The sequence below is a fragment of the Lepidothrix coronata genome, unplaced genomic scaffold (assembly GCF_001604755.1).
Source record: "Lepidothrix coronata isolate B3197 unplaced genomic scaffold, Lepidothrix_coronata-1.0 Scaffold52, whole genome shotgun sequence".
Lineage (NCBI taxonomy): Eukaryota > Metazoa > Chordata > Aves > Passeriformes > Pipridae > Lepidothrix > Lepidothrix coronata.
This window is the reverse complement of record NW_016690232.1, coordinates 2859333-2879831: the sequence shown is the minus strand read 5'-3', so window position 1 is coordinate 2879831 and position 20499 is coordinate 2859333. Positions and strand designations below refer to the sequence as shown.

General features: G+C 40.6%; 2 protein-coding genes across 2 annotated transcripts in view; one reads left to right on the top strand and one right to left on the bottom strand.

The window, feature by feature from the left end:
• The window catches only part of SELL (selectin L), a 24597-nt gene extending 4182 nt beyond the window's left edge, over nt 1-20415 (bottom strand). The window contains exons 1-9 of the mRNA XM_017815646.1: nt 19062-20415; nt 16576-16657; nt 13728-13833; nt 5778-5890; nt 2648-2809; nt 2288-2366; nt 1462-1848; nt 906-1013; nt 606-791 (exon numbers count right to left, since the gene is read on the bottom strand). Of these exons, the coding sequence (XP_017671135.1) occupies nt 606-791; nt 906-1013; nt 1462-1848; nt 2288-2324 (718 nt within the window). The 5' untranslated portion in view covers nt 2325-2366; nt 2648-2809; nt 5778-5890; ... (1 more) ...; nt 16576-16657; nt 19062-20415. The remainder of the gene's footprint in view (nt 1-605; nt 792-905; nt 1014-1461; nt 1849-2287; nt 2367-2647; nt 2810-5777; nt 5891-13727; nt 13834-16575; nt 16658-19061) is intronic.
• LOC108497801 (14 kDa phosphohistidine phosphatase-like) lies at nt 15217-18551 on the top strand. The gene is made up of 3 exons (XM_017815763.1): nt 15217-15409; nt 15755-15879; nt 18213-18551. Exons 1-3 carry the CDS (start codon nt 15280-15282, stop codon nt 18303-18305), a joined length of 348 nt encoding a protein of 115 aa, XP_017671252.1. The 5' UTR covers nt 15217-15279; the 3' UTR covers nt 18306-18551.
• Nucleotides 20416-20499: the final 84 nt, after the last annotated feature.

The window sequence follows — 20499 nt, the reverse complement described above, 5'->3', positions numbered from 1 at the left end:
AAGAGACAGCACAGAGCTTAGCTTGTAACAAATCAAATTTTTTTATTTTCTGAAGCTTATCAACATACCCACTAAACGGGAGCAGCTTTAGAAAGGAGATTTACTATGCTGCCATTTCAGAAAACAGGCAGGAGGGGCAATATCTCAAAATGGAAAACTGAATCTTAAGGCAAGACTGTAAATTCATTCACAGCTCATAACTCAGCTCATAACAGCAACTTGATTTTGATTCCTGTTGGGTGATGTTTGATGCTTTTATTTGCTTCAAACTGTAGCTTATTCTAAGCCAAGAACCTCAAAAAATAATTCCTACAGTCAGGTGTAACTAGCCTGTTATGATCAGTCTCACAGGTTGGTCATTTCCATTCCCTGTTCCCACCCAAGAGGTGGAAAAATCTTTCCCTACAAGCAGGGAAAGATGTTTTTGGCCAGGGCCAAAACATTCATCCTGCCCATTTCATCCCTTCAGGAACAGAGACCCGTGTAGTGAAACAAAATAGCACCCACACCATGTAATTAGTTCCAAAGGAATTGGCAAGAGTTCAATTTTTATGTACTGACAGAGAAACAAGTTTACAGAGCTGTGTATAATGCAGAAAGCTCACCTTTGCATGCTGCAAGGGGGGCAGACCAGACCCCAGAGGAGGTGCAGTGTACAGATTCCAGTGCAGTCAGTTCATAGCCTTCCTCACACTGAACTGTGCAGGATGAGTTGTAGCTGAAGTTCCCCAATGGATGGTTGCACTCGAGGCTCCCGTGCTCAGGTTTCCTTAGTGGATCACAACTCTCAACTTCAGAGAAGCACAAGAAGGTACACAGTCAGGGGCATGAGCAGCTAAACCAACAAGCCAAAATGAACACCAGCCAGCATGGGCTGGTCAAAAAGCAGGATGAAATAATCTTACCAAACTCGCATTCAGGGCCATAGAACCCAGGGTTACAATGGCAGGTGTGACTGTTAATAGTCTCTATACATTCTCCACGGCCACTGCAGAGAGATGGGTTGCAAGAAGCTGAAAAAAAATAATACAGCAAATGATAAAGGAATCAACGATGGCCACTAAGGAAACGTGGCTAGCAATTTGTTTATCTTTCTGACACTAAGCAAGCCCTTTGTATAGCAAAACAAAATCAGAGGGTTTGGTACTTAAGATTATCCTGTAATTCCACAGAAAGGATTCTGAAATCCACACTTTTGACAGACTAGTTCACAGTGAAAGGATTCTACTGGCTGGAAACTCCCAAGACCACTTGTTCTCAGGTAGATATTAGCAATATTTAAAATGCAAAAGGAACAATAAATCTAAGTCTTAGAACAAGGACAACCTCTACCCTGAAAGCAAGCATAAGTGTACAAGTGCTTACAGGGTCAGGTAGCTAATATGTAAGACTAAACAACTCATCCCACCCACCATCTCACCTCCACAGGGACACACTAGAATGACCTTAATCACTCCATACCTGTGTAGCACAAGGCGACCTTCTTTTTCTCACACTGTTCATCATTCCATTTGCCATCATCCTTCCCTCTTTTGATGTAGATTTCCACGCAGTCCTCGTTGTTCCCTTTGCCATTTGGCTCACCTGAAGCCCAGTTTCTCGCTTCTTCTGTCAGTTCTTTGTTAGTTCCAACCCAGGTCCACACATCATTAATTTTTCTGATTCCAATCCAGTAGTAACCCGGATTATAGGGTAAGAAGTTATTGAGATAGTTGATTTCCTCCTTATTCTGGATGGCAACCATGTTAGTATACCTCTTTTTGCACCACTCCTCTGCTTCCCTGTAGGTCATGTTTCTGTCTGAATAATGGTATGTCCAACCATTCGCCCCCTGCAGCACTGTAAGTCCTAGAATGAAAAGATGTCCAAAAGTTGGTGTCTGACTTTTCCCCTCCTCTCTCTCTAAAAAAGGATAAATAAAGCTCTATAAATATTGCAACCTTGTCAATATCTGAAACTGCATAAAAATCAGTGGCAATTATTTTATAAATAATCAACTGGCAAGTTTCAAGCCAGGCTTGTCAGATCCAAGTACAGGGACTTCAGCCTGTGAAACTATGTCTGGCCACAGAAAGCTTTGGGACTTCACAGCAGGCTATAGGAGCCAAGTATGGATTTGACAGGCAAGCAGGGAAACGTGCCATTGCAGTTAGAGGTGCTTCTGTGTGAACCCAGGCTCAGGTTAGTTAGGGCAGGTTCAAAAGTTCTTTTAATGCTGAGCTCAAACAGAACAGTCACATTAATATCACCATCCAAATCCAATACAAATGGAGCAATACACACTTACCATAAGTAAGAAGAGATAGGAACCACAAGCAAACCATGTTTGAGTGTTTTCTCTTCTTTATCTTTTAAAGCAGATGGCTCTGAGAGACCAAAGAAACACATTTGTAAAGAACAAACACTGACCTGTTACAATTCAATATAAAATACTGCCTATGCAATTTTTTTCTACATGCTTTGAAACAATTATTCTAAAAACTTAAATAAACTTTCAATTTTTTTTGGAAATTATTCATTTTGAAACAGTTCTTCGTATCAAGATATCTTTTAAAAGTGAACAGCTTTAAAGAACACAGAATTGCAGCTGTCCAGCTCTCTTTTAGCTGAGCAGTTAAACAGAACAGCACAGTGCATTTCTACTCACAGGTGGCAGCTGCAGAGTCCCCGTGGCAGAAGTTCCTCTGCAATATCTCTCAGTGGCTCCTTTCCGTGGCTAAGTTGATGAACTCGGACTTGAAGATCAAGTTCAGCTCCAAGTGCCTCGACTCTGTAACCCCCTGCCTTTTATTCCCTCAACTAGCCACTCCTGCACGAGACAGGAAAGACGTTTGGAAAAAAATATCTTGGAAAATCCCAGGATCTGGCCCTCCCCTCACGTTAAAACGGATGTCTTTTCTCCTGACAAATCAACCCTCCAGGAAAGACACACTGTGCTGACAAACTGCCAAGTGCCACACTTTACATGCTCTTACTGACAGAAACACACAATTCCAGGATATCAAGGAGGAAGAAGACAGTTCGAGTTGGCTGCATGAATAACCAGATTCCAGTCTTTTACCTGGCACAGTGTTTTGCACCAGGGAGGTGCCAGTTCTTCAGGTATCTCAGTAGGAAAGGCACCAACACTCAAAGCTGGTTAACTAAGTTTGAGTAAAAGATGAACTGCAGCACTGGACAAGCCCTTCCCTGTGCAGAGCTCTCATCTGTGGGAAGGTTTGCCCAGTCCCAGGATTGCTAATCCTCTTCTACAGTCCTGCTCACAACACAGGTTCATCAGTCACTTGTAGCAGTCAAGCTTGGAATGTGGATTTCACTTGGACTATATGTCCAATATCCTGATCTCAATGGAGTTACAATTCCTGAACAGGTGCACATAATATTTCAGGTAGACAAGACAATACACTGAATTCATGCACATTTATTGTCTATACACTGATTAATTACACTACTGCATAAAGCTTCACCATTATGGATGAGGTTTAATGAGGCTCAACACGCAAAGGACTCAACAAGGGTTGTCAGCTATAGGAGGGCACAGGGTAGCACCCACTTTATATCTGTAAAGCATAGTTATAGTTTATACAGTGCATGTTGGAGCTCTTATTTTGGAGCCTCAGCCTTGTCTTACAAAAAAACCAACAGTGACTCCTGGCTTCCAAGCTAACATCTCAATTGGGACCAATTCCCAATTTTTTCACAAAAAAACATCTTAATAGATCTCTGCCCATCAAAGGAATCCACCTCAAAAAAGAGCATAGAATAAAGAGTATATTCTAAAACAGCCTCAGTTATTAACAAAATATGGAAATTGCAAAAAAAAAAGATCTAGAAAGCAAGTCAAAGTTAGTTACTGAAGAGTGTGAGGATTAAAACCACCATACTGCATATTTGTAGGGAGAGGAACACTTCCTAGCAGGTGTGAACCAGCAAAGCCAGAAACACAAACTGACCATCAGGAAACTCTGGAAAGTTGAGGTTAGCTCTTGGCTGGCCTGGGCCAGCTTTGCTTAGAAGAACCAGACTTCCAGAGGTTTCCAGGCAGCATCAGGTCAGGACTGCTACATCTTTAGCCTCTGCCGTAAATTGGGAATGAAAACACTCCCAGTTTGCCAACCCTTCTCTATTAGGAAGGTTTACCACCTGAAGAAAACAGAGAGGAGCTGGTGCTTTTAAAGCACCTGTACAGTACCTTGTGCAGCAGGGCATAATTTCCCAGGGGTTCTGTAAACATTATTGTAACACAGACTAATGTTAATGAGTTTTGATAGGGCAGGCTTTTTTTTATTTTCTAAAACATTGATCAGCTGTTATAATTATAGATATTATAGAAAAAAAAAATTACAGGCAACTCCAGAACAGTTTTTACCCTCTCAGGAGCCAGAAAACCCTACATTTTTTTTCCTGGATATTCCCTTTCCCAAGTCATTTAATGAGCTTCCTACTGGTAAATGCTCATCCTTGTCATGGCAGAAGCTCTGAAGCCGAGCGGGAAAACTTTAGCAGAATTGCTTTGTCAGTGGAATCTCCGGAGGAAGGAAGAGAATATTTCAGAATTTACAATAGTCTTCCTTCACGTGGGCTGTCTGAGACCTCCTGTCTGCAGCAGATAAAGAACCCCCCCCACAAAAAATAACAAAACACCCAAGCCTAAAAGCAATATGCTTGCAAAAATTCCAGACTAAAAAAAGACTGACTCTTTTTGTTGGCAGTATTCCCTTATACACTGAGAGGGGGCTCTTTTTGGTTTTTCCCAGGGAATTCTGCCATTCACTGATTACGTTTTTATTTCCTTGTAATATCATGGAAGACGAACACATGCAAAATTTTCAAAGGGGTAAAAAAAAAGGCCTGAAAAGCATTTTCCAAAGCACAACAGAAGTTAGAACCGCTTTATTAAGTCAAAAGCACTTAAAATTTCGACCCTATTGCTCAGGAAGACTGGGATTCCTCCAAGCTAAAGCTCATATTGGAAATATGGCCTAAGTTATACACGTATTTCAGGAAAAATACCTGTGATACAGTTACTCAGACTGAACTGTAGCTAATCAAGCTAGCAATGCCATGCAGCCTGCCCCTTAGCTGGTTTCCATGTTACTGGTTTGTTCTCTTCCCACAGTTATTTCACATTCATGCTTTTTTCCTCTTTTGCCACTTGATTTGGGAACATAAGAGCTTCCTTTCTGGTGCTGTACAGAGCTGGGAAGTTGTCCACTCTCCTCTTACACTACATGGGCACAGACATAGTTCCTTAAAATTAATACAATTCCTCTCTGCCAGAAAAATAGGAGACTCTAAACTTTAGGCAAATTTTTAGAGATGCTGAACACTTATTTTTCTTACACACTCCAGGCTTTCATTCCCACAAATGAAAGCCCAGCTTTTTACAAGCTTTTTTTACAAGTGGATGGGAATGCTCCAGATCACCTCTTTTACCTTACAAACAGAGGTGCCTAACAAGGATTATCTAATAGCAACTGATTTTCTAGTTGGAGGGTTTCCTTAGCAGGCCACTATGAGATAGAGAAGGTAAGAAAAGGCTATGTAAACATATTAGGAGTAAAAACAACAAACCCCAGTGGGACCTGCTATTTAAAGGACAGGAATGGACAGAGGACATGTCAAATGGCATTTCTTTTATACAGAGAAAAGTTGATAGATACTCACTGCACCAGGAAAAGAGAACAGGTCAGAGTAGGAAAGACTGGAGTGAAGACTCTTTATATTAGTTACAGGCAATCAAGCTACTGTTTAAGGATCCAAACCCCAGTAATTACCTTTGGGAGTATGGGAAAAGGTGTCAGAGGGCTGGCAAAAAGCAAATATTGCCTTTCTGTGTCTAGGAAAGGAAGATCAAGGTAATTAGAAGCCGGGCCTTCCACGTGAGCTCCTAGAAAAATACCAGAATAACACTGAAAAAATGTTAAAGAAAATAATTGAAAAATCAGCAGGCAGCTGCTAAGCTGTTCAGAACAGCTGACACTGATAGAATTGATCTCTTCCTGGCAGATCAATCAAGTTTGTGGTCTAGGTTGAGTCAGGAACAAAGAAACAATAGTGGACTATGGTTTGTTATAATTAAGACTTTTAATAATGTCCCATGAGACATTCTTATGAGGAAACAAGTGCAACAATGCTTAGTTGAAATCACCATAAAATGAGCATATAAGAGATGGAATCACTACTCAAAGGGCAGTTTTTCAAAGATCACTCTCTGTCCAAGAGAACTATTTTATTCCCACCCCACTGTACAAAAGGGTGATGGAGGAAAGAAATCTTTACCACCTTCTAAAACCTAAAAGTTATTCCAGAGTACTTAGGAGGCATGTGATCAACAATGTTTTATGTCCAGTTGGTGCATAACAAGTAGTGGTGGCTTGATTTGTAGTGACAAAGTTTCAAAGGAAAACTTTCCAAAGAAACCATGAAATGCTAAAACAGGAGTTTTGTAGAGTCTACCTTTCTGTTGGAAATTTCAAGTCTTGGTTTGAAAAACATTTTTCAGTATCTTTATCGGTAGCTCACGAAAATTCAATGCAATGCAAATTATTTTGCATTACCTAAAGTTCTCTGTTGAACTTGCAGAAATCACAAATCCAAGACAAACACAGAACATGGTGGGATCTCAGATAAGCAGAATATATAGACATCTATTTGTATGTATAAAAAAAGGCAAAGATTCATTTTCCACGTCTTTAGAAAAGACTTTTTCTTCACCTGTACAGTAAGATTACATCTGCATTTACATATTTGTAAGCCTTCCTTTTTTAAAATGTTAATGATTCTGTTATGTCAACAGACAAAATAATAGAGCATTAAGTACCTCTGAGTAATCCAGTTCCATCTCTCTCCTAGAAGGTATATTCCTCATTCCTAAATTAAAACACTTGATCACTACTTATGTCAAAATGTTTTGTATTCCATGGCAAAGAGCTGTAGAGCCACTTGAAATTTTGAAGTAATGGAAAAGTGTCCAGCTTCACCCACAGTGACGCTCACTAGAAGAGGAAAAATAAGAGCTTTAGCCAGCCTTGAGGGGAAAAGGAGTTCTGGTGCCAGTAGAGAAGGTGTTTCCTGTTTGGAGAGGATTCTTCAAAAATTCAGAGACAAAAGGTTTAAGGCAAAAGTTTTCCCCGAGGTCTAGATGGGAAGCAAAGATAATTTCCAAACACATACTCATCCCTTCTTAGCCTCTGTGTCTCATTAAGTGTGAATAAGGTAGGCAGTGCAACTGCTACCAAGGCGCTGGAATTTTGCAAGGCTGCCTCAGACAGTCTCCACTCTGTCTGGAGTGGAACCCCAGGAGCCAGAAAATCTTATCTCTCCTTCTTATTTCGGGAACTCTGCTGTGACTCATAGTGCTCAATTTCCCCCAAACAGGCAAAAATACCCACTGAAGAATCCACCCTGAGGCCAGGGATCACTTGCACTGGGCCAGCTGGGATTCAGAGACCGAAACATCAAAGAAAGCAAAGGAGCAGAGGAAACAACGACTCACACCTTGAGTTAAGATAAAAGCAGGGCAGGCCTTAACATCACACACTGGCAGTCCATGGGTGCAGGTGGAACTGATCCCATGCAGAACTTGATTATTTCTAATTCCAGTGTTGGAAATCATGGCAGAGAAGGTCTTGGAGCCTTGCTACCCTTCATGCACACAGGAAAGAATGGCTATGTAACACATGCATTGACCCAGCACTGCTGATTTTACTGCCCAGCTCTGTTCCACAGCAGGTGAGGTGTCCCAGGACTGGCACCGATGGGAATGCTGGCTCTGAGGAACAGAACGATTACGGTTTTTGGCAAGTGAGAGGAGTGAGGGCAAGTTTCAGGATTAAGCAGGTGGTTGGTACTGTAAAAACAGTCATCATGAGATAGGTTTTTTGTTTTGCAGATTCTTTGCATATCTTCTGCCTAGCTCTGTTCCCAGAAAACACTGCTTTGACTTAGAGAGTATGTGAACTATGGGCAGCACTGGAGTTCTGACATGACCTTCCATTCTCCATTTGCAGTATTATGAGAGAGAGACTACAAAAAAAGGATGAAGAGGCAGTAGCTTCCCTTCTTTACTAATACCCCTCACCATTTGTTTACAAATTCCAAGCTTCAGATCTGTTCTCTTCTGTGATTAAGTCAGTTCCAGGAACATCATTTTTACACATCAATGGACACAGAATTTAACATGTTTGACTCCGTAACCAAATCAGTGTTCAATAACATTTTTTAAAAATCATAAAAACCAGCATCTTATAATTTCAATATTATGATTTCTCAAATTTCTCCATAAGTTTTCAGCCCAAATTGCCCATCTCAAGAGCTGTGCTGCTCTAGAAAGGAACGTCTACTAAGCAAGCTTCAGTCAAGGACAGTCAGAGATGTTAGTCCTTAATTTTTTCACTGGGAAACAAGCAGTAAACAAACTCTCCAAATGCTATCTGCAGCAAATCACAAACCAGAGAGCCTCATCTTTTGAAGGACCTAGAAGTTTTGGATCATGTATCTGAAAAGTGTTTGGGTGATACTGACCTCGGTATTTCAAGCCAAGCCCCAGAGATTATCATCACTGTCTGATGCCATCTATAAAACCAAGCAGCAGAAAGGCCCATCACCAAAACTACTGGAATTCTGTGGAGCGAGGTCTTATCACTTGGTATCTGAAATCTTCAAGGCAGGAGACCAAAGTACAAGGAACAACTGCACAGGACTGAGAAGTAAAACCCCACTCAACAACAGCTGGCAAAGGCACATGATTCACACTGCTCCTGATTTTTCTCAGTCAGACCACGAGAGAACAGAAGCTCTTGAATTAAATACTCTTTCAGGAGCACTTTTAGCCACTCCACCACAAGTTTGCCACAACCATGAATTATTCAAAGAAAGAAATTTATTTCTATCAGCTGGATTTGTAATTACTTTTTAGGGCAGGCATGTTTAACACAAGGTTATTAGTGGAGAGTACTTCAGTTGCTGCATTATAGGAGTTATTTCAAGAACAAAGGAATCATCACTAACACTGAAAGCATTGGTATTAAATTGCTTAATATTATCATTTCCCAGAGAAAAAAAAACATGGCACCACAAGGCTTTTTAAAGTTCCAGTTAACTGGTGTCAAGATAATTAGGACTTTCCTTATTTCCTGGGGCATGAAAACAATACTTTAACTTTCCCAGTGAACATTTTGCTCTTACAACACTTTTAGATTTCTTGACTCATCAGGAAGAATGAGTGTCACCTCCCCTGAAACTGCTGCACTTCCATCTTTGAGCCTAAAAAGCAACCCACAAAGTCAATTTGCTCAGATGCTGAACATGTATCCCACCCCACAGACCCCATTAATAACCCTTCACCCTAAGGGTTGTCAAGCACTGGAACAGGCTGCCCAGGGAACTGGTGCAGTCACCATCCCTGGAGACATTTAGGTGCTTAGGGACATGGTTTAGTGGTGGACCTGGCAGTGTTAAGTTTATGGTTGGACTCTGATCCTAAGAGTTTTTTCCAAACTAAACGATTGATTCTATATTTATCCTTCCTGGTATAAATTAGTTGGGGTTTTTTCCCCCCTTTCATTTATCAATAGGCATTTACTCATCTTTTGTAGCAACACATAATCACAAACAATAGCAGAGCCTGATTATTTAGATGACAGAAGTAATAATAAGATAAGATAACTTTTATAATAGGCATTGGATCAGCAGAAAGGGAAGGAATTGCCATTTATCATTTATAAAATAATTCTGGGCCTGCATGCAACATTCTTATTTAAAGCTGTTAGGAGTTCAGTTTATTTGTACTTCTAAGCAACAAATAAATACAAATAAAATACAGAGGGGAAGCTGCCTTACTGCCAAAATAAAATGAAAGATCCAGATTTATGCTTACTTAAAGATAAGGAAATTAGCAGTGCAGTTGCTCTATACCTTCTAGAGTCAAAGACAGACAAAGGTTTATCTGAAGGTTAAGTCAAAGGACAGAAGTTCAGTTTATGTCCAGAATTCTGCAGGTAAGCCTTCATACCGTTACATTCCACATTCCTTCATTCTGATTTTTTCCCTAGGAAATGCAGTCCCAACACCATGACAAAGGAAGGACATGGTTTCTCTCCAGGCTGACTACTTCCAGCCCTAAACCCACCACTCAAAATAGCCTCATATCTCTAACCCATGAGTGCAAATGCGTGAGTTTACCTTGAAGAAAAGCAGCTACGAGGCCCTTCTATTCAGGATGTCACATATCCCACACAAATGAACTCTGATCAATTAAACAACTCATTCACACTGTTTGTCTCTGCAGACCACAGGGTAACAGCTGGGACTCAGGAATCATCACCTGCACACCACTTCCATCATGCCCCCAACATATGGTGCCAGGCACGGACAGGGAGAGCAGGGAAGGACAACCAAAGGACAGCAGAGCCCTGGAAACAAACCTAGCGGGCTGGTTCCACTGAACAAGGGGATTCAAGGCAGGAGCACTCATTCAGTACTTCAAAGACTAACAATCCTGTGACAGGCAGGTGATATTTATGGTTATCCAGAAGGAGAACCAGGAGAATGACACCCCCTGGTAGCCAACTCTGGGCTTTCCAAAGGGTGGAGATATTCCAAGAAGTGCCCTCTAGAGAAATGCCTTTCCAGGTGTCCATTAGAAATTAGTGTTTAAACCTAGGGAAGAGGGAGCAGCTAGGAAGGCTCAGAAAGGATGCAACAGGCTCAGAAAAGTAAACGAGTTTTCTGTATATAAAGGGATAAAGTCGTACAAAAAACCCAAATGGATACAAACCATCTGTGAGTAAATATAGACCAAAAATCAGAGGGTGTTTTGTTTCTAACCAGCAGAGCAATGAGGTTATAAAACTGCCTTCTGTGAGGAGCAGAACAAAAGACTTGGTTTTCATCAGACCTTGTTCAGGTTCTGAGAGGGATCACAGGAGATCAAAGCAAGGTACGAAGGGCCCAGAAGAGGCCCTTTATACTCCAGCATGCCAGAGGTTGGCTTGGATTCCTAACCTTCAGTGCACAAACCAAGCCTCTGGCTCCTGGACTGGCTATATACATACACAGATCCCAAAGATGTTAATGCTAAGACAGATAATGTTATTATCCTGAATTTGTTCCAGCTTCTTCACTAATCTGAGGAGCCGCTAATCAACAGCTGTTGAAGAAAAATCTTTATTCAAATCCTATTAAATTGTGTGAGCCAAGCAGCAAAGCAGACCTGTGGTGTTTTGATGTCCATGATAATTACAACTTACAACAGTGTGTTTCATTTGCACCAGTGTATTAGGCATTCTTCTGCTCAACTCCAGGCTGTACTCCCACTCTGGGATTACAAAAAAATTTGCAAAGTACAGCTGAACATTGACCCTCATTTTATTTTCTCTCTCGTGTGTTACATGTGATGGAAATCCCCTACTTCAAACTTCTTTCCTTAATATTTTCCTGTGATACAACCAGGAGCCAAATATATCCCTACACCTTGTGCTCTGCTGTCAGAGAGCTTAATAAAGGGAAAAATTTATACAGCTGGAGTTCAATGTGATTGCTTCCCTTTTCCTGACTCTGGGAACCTGGATTGGTCTAATGGCTTTAGAGAATCCCATGTTAAACTTCACTGCTGCACAACAATGTTCCTTTTTCTAGTCACTTGCCATTCAGAGGTTAAATATCAAAATAAATATCAAGATGTTTTGACATTAGGATACTCCTATTTGCCTTTTCTCAAATGAAATGCTACATTTGATCTTGAACTGCAATCCATTTTGTTTCTTTTAAGATGTCCTACAAGTTCACTAGTGTAGTCTGGGCACTGAAAGCAAACAAGAAATAGCAGATCTGAGACCCACACAGTAAACTGATCCTGGATTTTGGCAGGATAAGCCTATCAGATCTGAACTCTGTTTCTGCAGCCAGGTGACTCCTGTGACCTCAACTTGCTCAATTACAATTGGCTTTGATATCTCCATATACAGCAGCAGAACAGCCACACCTTCTCCATCCTTCATTTCAATCCACATTAATAAAATAAGTGACAGTTGGCAATAATCCATTATAATTTCTGAATAATTCCACTCAAGGCCAAATTAGCTTTTAACTAGAAGTCAGAAAGTCTCATATGCCATCATAAGGGCTACCCCATTTGGGCTTTCAACAGAGGCTTTTTCAGGGATCTTTTCTGTTACTGGGTTACTGAGAAGGGAAGTTACTGATGTTCTCTTTGTAACCATCAGCTACTGCATAATTAACTTTTCCCTAAAGGTGTTTCTATAAGGTTACTTTAAAAGAAATACAAACATCACAGCCTTAATGCCACCACAAAGCCCAGCAGAAATGCACTCAAGCACGACAAGAAGGTCTTCATCCCCATCAGCAGTTTCCATCACCCAAATATTTCACCCAATACACAGGAACACATTCTCTCAGCAGGCACTCACAGTGCCTCAGTCCTCCACCTATTTTCATCAAACCTGTATGAATATGGTAACATCAACTGTTCTATCACAATCTCAAGCTGAGTTGACGTTTATTAACATTTCCAAGAGAAATCATCAAGCAGAAAAAGCATGGTCACCCTGTCACATAAGGGGTACAATGGAGAGCACAAGGCTATAACCTGCTTTATCCCTCTCTAGATGCTCAGGAAGTACTTACAGTAGGTACCAGGATATCATGTTCCTTTACAAAAATGAACCAGAGTAGCTACAATAGTTACACCCAGTTATCAGACCATGCCACATGAACCACAGCTTTTGCTGCTTCTTTTTAATCTCTCTGATTCCTGGAATAAGTAGAGAAGTTTGACCAAGTTCAGATGCACCAGCTCAACCAGTATCTTGGCTGACACACACCAAATTCAGCCTAACAATGTGTTTTGTTACACCAACAGTTTAATCCACTGCAACACACATTGCAATACAAGCCAGTGTAAGGATAGGTGAATTTTCCAAGGCCATCCGAATTAAAACAATCTGATAGGAAAGACACAGACAGAGCAATTTTAGTCATTTGGGTCAGTCCAAAACCTGCAAAGCATAATACAAAACGAGCCCAATTTGTAACACAGAAGAAGGAAAAAATTCTGGCAATGCTAACCCTTGTGATTTGCCTACAACTACTCAAGAAAAATATCCACTATTTTATCTTAATTATCATCACATCAGTTCACTGTTACCCGACTTGTTTACAATACTTTTTCTCAGAACAATGGGTTTTAGGACACCACTGCAAAAAGACAAGATGTCACTTGGCCAAATAAATAAAAAACCCCTTAATTTTTCAAAAAGTAGTGCCAAACTCACAGTTAGCTATGAGTAAGTCCATTACAAAAGGAAAGTCCCTCCATGGAGTTCTGTGGAAAACAGGCTGTCTCTGGTTTAAGACCCCTGTTGCCCCACGCCATCCTCTTTGTACCCTCGAGGCCCACAGTGACGCACTAACAATCCCCACCAACAGCAGGGAATTTTTGCCTTCGGCCTAAAAGCCAACAGGAAACTCCTACACCTCAGCATGGAGTGGGAAACTGCTTTTGGACAAGGTGGACGCTTGGGAAGAGAAAAGCATTAAGGAAAACAGGATAAAGCTCTGCTTTGACTATTATTAACCCACAAACTTATTTACTCAAATTCATGTCAGATGAAGCCCAACGCCTGTTCTCCTTGTTGAGGGCAAATTCCTTTCAAATTTAGCTTCTATTTAAGGTATGTCACAAGTATTTCCTTTGCCATCCTTACCATTGTTGTTTGTTGCTAGCCCCTTCCAGGCCTCACAACTGAAATGGGGCAATAAAGTTTTCCACAGTCACGCAAAAGACTTCTATGCTTGAGGAAGTGAAGCATTCTGTTCCAGTAAAAAATAAAGGGGGTGAGTTATTCAAACAAGCAGCCTCCCTAATGCTTTCTTAATGAAAGATAAATAGGAGCACCAGATATTAGGCAAGATTGGCAAACAAAACAATTAAGGAATAAACTGTGTACACAGAAACAATCAAAACAAAAATAGACCTCTTAGGTTACTTGAAACAAATTTAAAGGACTAATTCTACAGGCTAACTTACTACTGGACAAAGCAAGCTTGAACAGCCACCTCAGCTCCATAAGACTCTCTGAGACATAGGATCCTAAAGGGGCCCTCACTCAGGCACAGATTTTATCACTTTCCCTGACCAACTTGGAAATCCCAAACAGCTGAGACAGGAGGATGGATTTCTACTTAAAGCCCTTCACACCTCTTCCTCCCCTAAACCTCAGCAAACAAGGATTTAGCTTCCTGGGGCTCTGCTCATTTTCCTCACAGTGGTGCTGCTGCTCTGTGCAGGGACAAGGTAACTAACAACAGTCTCTGAAACAACAAAATACTGGAAATTTTCATTAGGGATTGTTTTGGCCAACACAGTAGTTTAGGAAACAACTCTAGTTGTAAAGTAATAAGTCTCAAAATAAAGTCTAACCCCAAATTTACATTTATCTTTGTAGTATCTCTAAATGTGTATTAAGGTGAGACATACTCTTCCTCTGTTTTACTAATGCTTTTAATTAATTACACCTTAATTTATATAGCATACTATCTGCATTCAAGTACTAGTTTTAGATTTTAAAACTGTTACGGGTGGAGAAATTCACGTCAACGATAATTTACTGCTTGTATACATGAAAAGAATAAAATAGTTCAGTTAGAAGTGACCTACAACATAGTATTTTAAAAAGTAGCTATGTTGAAACTCATTTGTGGAAATATCCTGAAAGTTTTAAAGCAGCTCCTACTCCTTAAAAACATGAGAATTCATAATACAAGAGAGCTCAGGACTGCATGGAAGTAATTTTTTTAATTCAGTAATTTTTTTTTTAATTCAGTAAATATTATTTTTTTTTTTAATTCAGTAAAAATAATTTATTTCAGTAAAAATTTACTCTCAGTGAACCGGTGACAAGGGGAACGGTTTTAAACTGAAAGAGGGCAGATTTAGATTAAATATGGGAAAGAAATTCTTCCCTGTGAGGGTTGTGAGGCCCTGGCACAGGTTGCCCAGAGAAGCTGTGGATGCCCCATCCCTGGAATATTCAAGGCCAGGCTGGATGGGGCTTGGAGCGACCTGGGATAGTGTAAAGTGTCCCTGCCCGTGGGGTCTTCAAAGTGGTTACTAAGGCAAGAGTGAACCGTAGGTGTGCTGTCCCACAGCTCACGCCGCTCATTGTTCGACCGATGGGCGCCCTGAGGCCCTCACGCAGCCCCTCCCCGCCCGCAGCCCCGCCCGCCGCCATCGCGCCCGCCCCGCCAGGCCCCGCCATGGCGGCCGTGCGGGACGTGGAGATCGACCCCGAGGGCACCTTCAAGTACATCCTGGTGCGCCTGCAGCGCCCGGGCGGCGGCGAGCAGCGGGACATCGTCCGCGGCACCGGGGCGGCCGAGTTCCACAGTGCGTGACAGCCCGCGGCGTGAGGGGGCGAGCGGGCGGCGGGGCCCCGTCACCGTCCCCGGCGGGGCTGAGGGGAGCGGGAGCCGCCGTCCCGAGCAGCCCAGAAAGCCCCTGTTTTCCCCTTTCTACGTCCCTCTGTCAGGTGCCATTCCCGAACCCGATTTAGGAGAACGAGATGGGCTAAGGAAAAAAACTAAAATAATAAAACTTAACATGCTTTTCTATACCCGTGAAGAGAAATATCCCTCTCTTGTAGGTGGAAAAAGCTGGAGGAAAATGACTGGAAAACAGAGTACTTGATGCCTAGTGCGTATTCTAATGGCTCTCACCATTCTTCTTGTGCAGATCATATATTTGAAAAAGTGAATCCTGAGATGGAAAAGCTGGGATACGAGTGCAAGTGCCTTGGAGGAGGGAAAATTGATCACAATAGCAAAGACAAGAAAATCAGGGTATTTGGGCTCTCTACAGTAAGTGCATCTCATATTCATTTAAATCCTTTTGTCTCTGATGTTCTGTAGGATGGTGGCTTTTGGCAATTTTAGTCACATTGACTGGAAAACCCGCCTGGCTCACTTGTGAGATAGATTAGCAAAACAATAGTTTTAGGGTGGGAGACCAAAAAGATAAAGTTGGCTATTACTCAGCATTAGGTTAAGTTATAATCAAGAACAAAAATGAAAGTAGGTATCTCTTGATCCAGTCTTTCCATCTTACTGCTAGAGCAGGAATGGCCCATTTGTAGCTACAGGGACTTGATCCAGTTATTGCATGATCTTCATTTGCCAACAAAAATGTTGTAAATCGTGCCTGTTACTCTGTGTATATGTTGGGTGAGAAGAGTAGACCCAGTTCAGGTGTGAATTTTTAGTAGGTGAAGATGTAGTAATGTGTTTTGTGGAATAAAAATAGCATTTTTGTTACTTCTTACATTTCCATGTAAGCTCAGTTTCTTTAGGAAAGACTCAATAAGTGTTCAGGATTTCTCTAATGCAGGGAAATGCTGTAGTCTGGCCCTGGTGTTGCTCAGTGATAAAGCATAGCTGCTTCTGTAGTAATAACTGTGAGTAAAGATTCTAGGCTTTTAATTTAGACAGGAAGAAAATAGTTCTATTAAGTTCCTTTAATTTTCTATAGTTAGTGATGGTTACTTCAAATTTGCTTACCTTAGATGAGCGGTGAAGGTTGGGCCTTGAATGTATCAAGTGTTTGTTGGTGATGCTTTTGTTCCAAGATGACTCTTGGCACCTGGAATCATAAGAAAAAAAACCTCTTTAGTATTTATGTGGGGTGAGAAGGCAGTGCTTCTTCTGTTAAATTCTTGTAATTTTAAGTCCTCACCACAACTGTGTTTTTAGGTGAGACTTCACACCTATGTTACTCAGCTGCCAAACTAGTGTTAATGGCAGTGGTCAACTCTTGCTTTTGTTGTCTGTGCAAAATACCTTGTTTCTGTGCTTCTGGTACCTTGATGCTTACACAGGAGCATGATGTAAAATCAGAGTTTTATTGCCATGAGGGCTTGTCAGGCAGAGACCTGGAGGGCCAGATGACCTCAGTTGCAGGTCAGAAGTTAATATATTAATTACATTGGTTTAATGCTTCTCTTGACTTAGAAGTTTGTTGTCGGATTCTAAAGCAGAACTAACCTGGTTCTTTATGGAAATCAGAGAAATAGTCAATGATTTCTTTTGAAGTAGATGTTGTGTTGCTATTTGCAAGGCTGGATGGGGTCTTTAAAGTGGTTACCAATGTAAGAGTGATCTGTAGCTCTTGCTTTACAGCTGGCATAACTACATTATTTGGTATTTTTCGGAAGTGTGAATTTTATAACACATCCGTTTTAATCTGTGCAGTTTAAATGCAGTTTATTTAAGCTGTTCCTCTTGGGGCTGAGTCAGTGATGAATAAGAGTACATGTTTTGTGTGATAATGCAGTCTTGAGCTATTTTTTTTCTGTCTTCTAAGTTAAGTGTTGTTTGAAATATTACTGGAAAAAGAAAGCAGCCCGTAAATCACAGGTTTTAATCAGTACACTGCACTGTTGTGCAGTAAAGGCTTTTTCACAGGGAAAAAAATTGCAGTTCTATTATAAGAAATCAAGATAAGACATTCAGTCATGTAAGACAATAATGGAAAGGCAACTTCTACCACAACTGGTTTAAATTTCAGTGAAAGTAACACTGAGCAGTGATTTAAATGAGGGTTAAAAATCACATGGGTCATCTGACCTTGCCTTAGTTTGGAATTGCAGTGGCATAAGAGCACAGATACTTAAAACTAAGCAATTATGAGCTAAGGCAAGATTGCAGATAAATAAAACATGAAGACTGATTTCTTTAGTGGCTAGAAGAGTACTCTGATGTTTGCACATGTGGTGCCTTATTCCCTTTTCCTTCAGCTGAGCCAAATCAGATGTTTGTATGCCCATACATTAAAGTGGGTCAATGCAATCTCTGTGGTTTAAAAGAACATTCAGCAAATACGGTGGCTGAGGGGTTTGAAACACTTTAAAACAAGCTTTCTGATGGAGAAATTATGTGAAAAATGCATCCTCCCACTTGAGATTGCTTGAGCCCATCTCATTTATTTTCTAGATCTTGAATTAGGAGAGGGGGAGGAGTTGGAGAGGACAACAGGAAAAATATGATAATTCAAGAATAATTCTTTTAGAGCCTGTATTTGATTTGTATGTGAACAACTTGAAGTATCAAATCACAACTGGATCATTTGTGTAGACAAGAACTGGATGGTTCTGAACGCTTACTGTCCATGTCCAATAAACATTTGTTCTGTCTTGCAGGGCTATGGAAAAGCAGATCACTCAGTGACTGTGGAGATACTGAAGAAAGTGTATACAGACTATGAAATTACATGGTCAGATGACAAGAAATAAACTGTGAACACAATCAGCAGTTCAAAACTCCTAACTGTGAGCTGTACTTTGATTACAAATAAAAGTTAAATGTGTCTACGTATGTAGGCATAAATCTGGAGTAACTGGACTCTGCAGTAATTTATAATACTGTCATTAATCCCCAGAGATACCTCATTTTTCATTCCTTTGTGCAGAATATGCAGTTCTAAGCCCTTTCCTCTCCTTTTGATGTGCTGTCTAATTAAACACTTCCACATTATCTGACCTCCAGTTTGTTTTCATCCAGTCCTGTCTCACTGATATATTTTAGGATACATCAGGATTTTGCCATCAGCTTAAAACACCACAGGACCAAACCTGTTCTCTCATCTTTTGACCAGAGGTTTTTTTCAGTTTCCTTTATCACTTTTTAGGCCTTTCATCTTATCCACATTAACAAAAATTGGTGTGGAGGGCGGGGTTGGCTGTTACAGTTCTTCACCAATGATCTAAATCTTTGATTTACTCCGTGGTTTTGAAAATCCAGTATTTGTGTTCCATAAAAGTAATGATCAATGTCTTTGGTGTTCCTGTAAGAGCCTCCCCCGTAACAGACTGATGGCAATGTCAAATTCTGCCAATGCTCCTTTCCTTCTGATTCCCCTATATCACTTTTATTCCCTGTGAGAATAATCATGCTTTTTTTCCTTTCTCTTTTTTTTCCAGCAATAATTTCCAGTTATAACCACCTCCTGGCAAACCCAGTACACCTAGACAGTGTGTGAATTAACTCACCTGCTTACTGTTGTGGCAGGATGTTGCCCTTTATTTGTTGTGAAATGACTTGCTACAAATTTCACTTTTTTTGTTTCCTGCCAGTCTACCTTTAATTCACTTGTGGATTTCAAGGGAACACGTTGTTGACTTGCAGTCTTCAAGAGGTATTTGTGTATAAATTCTAGTTCTTCCCTTTGCTGTGGCTCCTATTGCACTTATCCACCAGTATCTGGTGGTATAGAGTAGCTTTTTCTTTTCAATGTGCCTGTGACTCTCACAGTAAAAACTATGAAATTTGAGAGGCTTTAGTCCAGTTTCTATCACAAATAAAAAAAATCCTGCTGTTACTGCCTTGTTACACTAGTTACCCATCTTCTGTCACCCTTCTGTGGCTTTGTTTTGGTTGAGCAGAGAGGAATTTCCTGTTCTTATCCTCAAAACTTTCAGTCCATTCCTCATTAGCAGAGTTCAGGTATCTCCATCCCAATAATCACCTCAGAGCAGGATCTCTTGAACCTGGTGCTGCACCACTTCAAATGCCATCATGATTGCATTAAGATTTTGATTTCAGAGCAAGATTAAATGTCTGTGTGCCTCGTAACCAAGAATAGCATACAGGTCAGTAATTTGCAAATTGGGCACTTCCCACTTCCATTCTCATGGGTTTTTTTTCCCCCCTAAGCTCTAGTAAAATAACTGTAATTGCCAGTATACAAATCTGGTTTTTAAATAGCCTCGTTTCCCAAAACTAGCAAATACTCTTTAAAGGGAAGTCATCAGTAAGGATAGTATCTGTTAAAATAAACAAGCTTTTTAATTTAGTTTCCTGAGGTATTTAATGAGTGATTTTAATCTTTCTCTCCACAACACTTACGGGAAAGACCTAATTTAGACCGGATTTCTGATTGTAATGGCTTGTTCAAAATGTGAGGGGATGGGATGAGGGGAGAAAAAGCAGCTATTTTATGTTGAAACACCAACAGAACAACCAGCCAACAGAACTAAGTGTTGAATCCTGCTTCTTCTCAGCATCTATCTACTGAATTTTAAGACCAGAACTCACTTGGAATTACGGAAATCCCAACGCTAATTTTGCTGATTTCACCTGAGAAAAACATCCTTCATTATTTCCCATCTGTAACTCTGAAAGGGGAATTTAATTATACTGTGTGGGGTTACCTGTTTTGCAGGTGTGCAGCCACTGAGCCTATGGCTCTAGCAGTCTTCTGCTGAAGTCCTAAAACATCTGATGCTGTATTTGCACAGAAACAGAGCTATGTTTGAGCAAGATACTCAGTAAAAGTGTAGTATTTAAACCTAAGACAGCAAGTTTGATCATGGGATATTATCTAGAAGAAATGTTATACTAGAAAATTGTAAGTACCTTCTTCCTTTATTGATCAAAAAATACTTGATATTCTTGTTCTTAACCATATTCTTTGTCATAGTGGTCAGC

Coding starts and splice junctions, on each gene's coding strand:
- LOC108497801 (XM_017815763.1), top strand. CDS start 15,280: ATGGCGGCCGTGCGGGACGTGGAGATCGACCCCGAGGGCACCTTCAAG. Junction 15,410..15,754: donor CGGGGCGGCCGAGTTCCACA/GTGCGTGACAGC, acceptor CTTCTTGTGCAG/ATCATATATTTGAAAAAGTG. Junction 15,880..18,212: donor GGGTATTTGGGCTCTCTACA/GTAAGTGCATCT, acceptor TCTGTCTTGCAG/GGCTATGGAAAAGCAGATCA.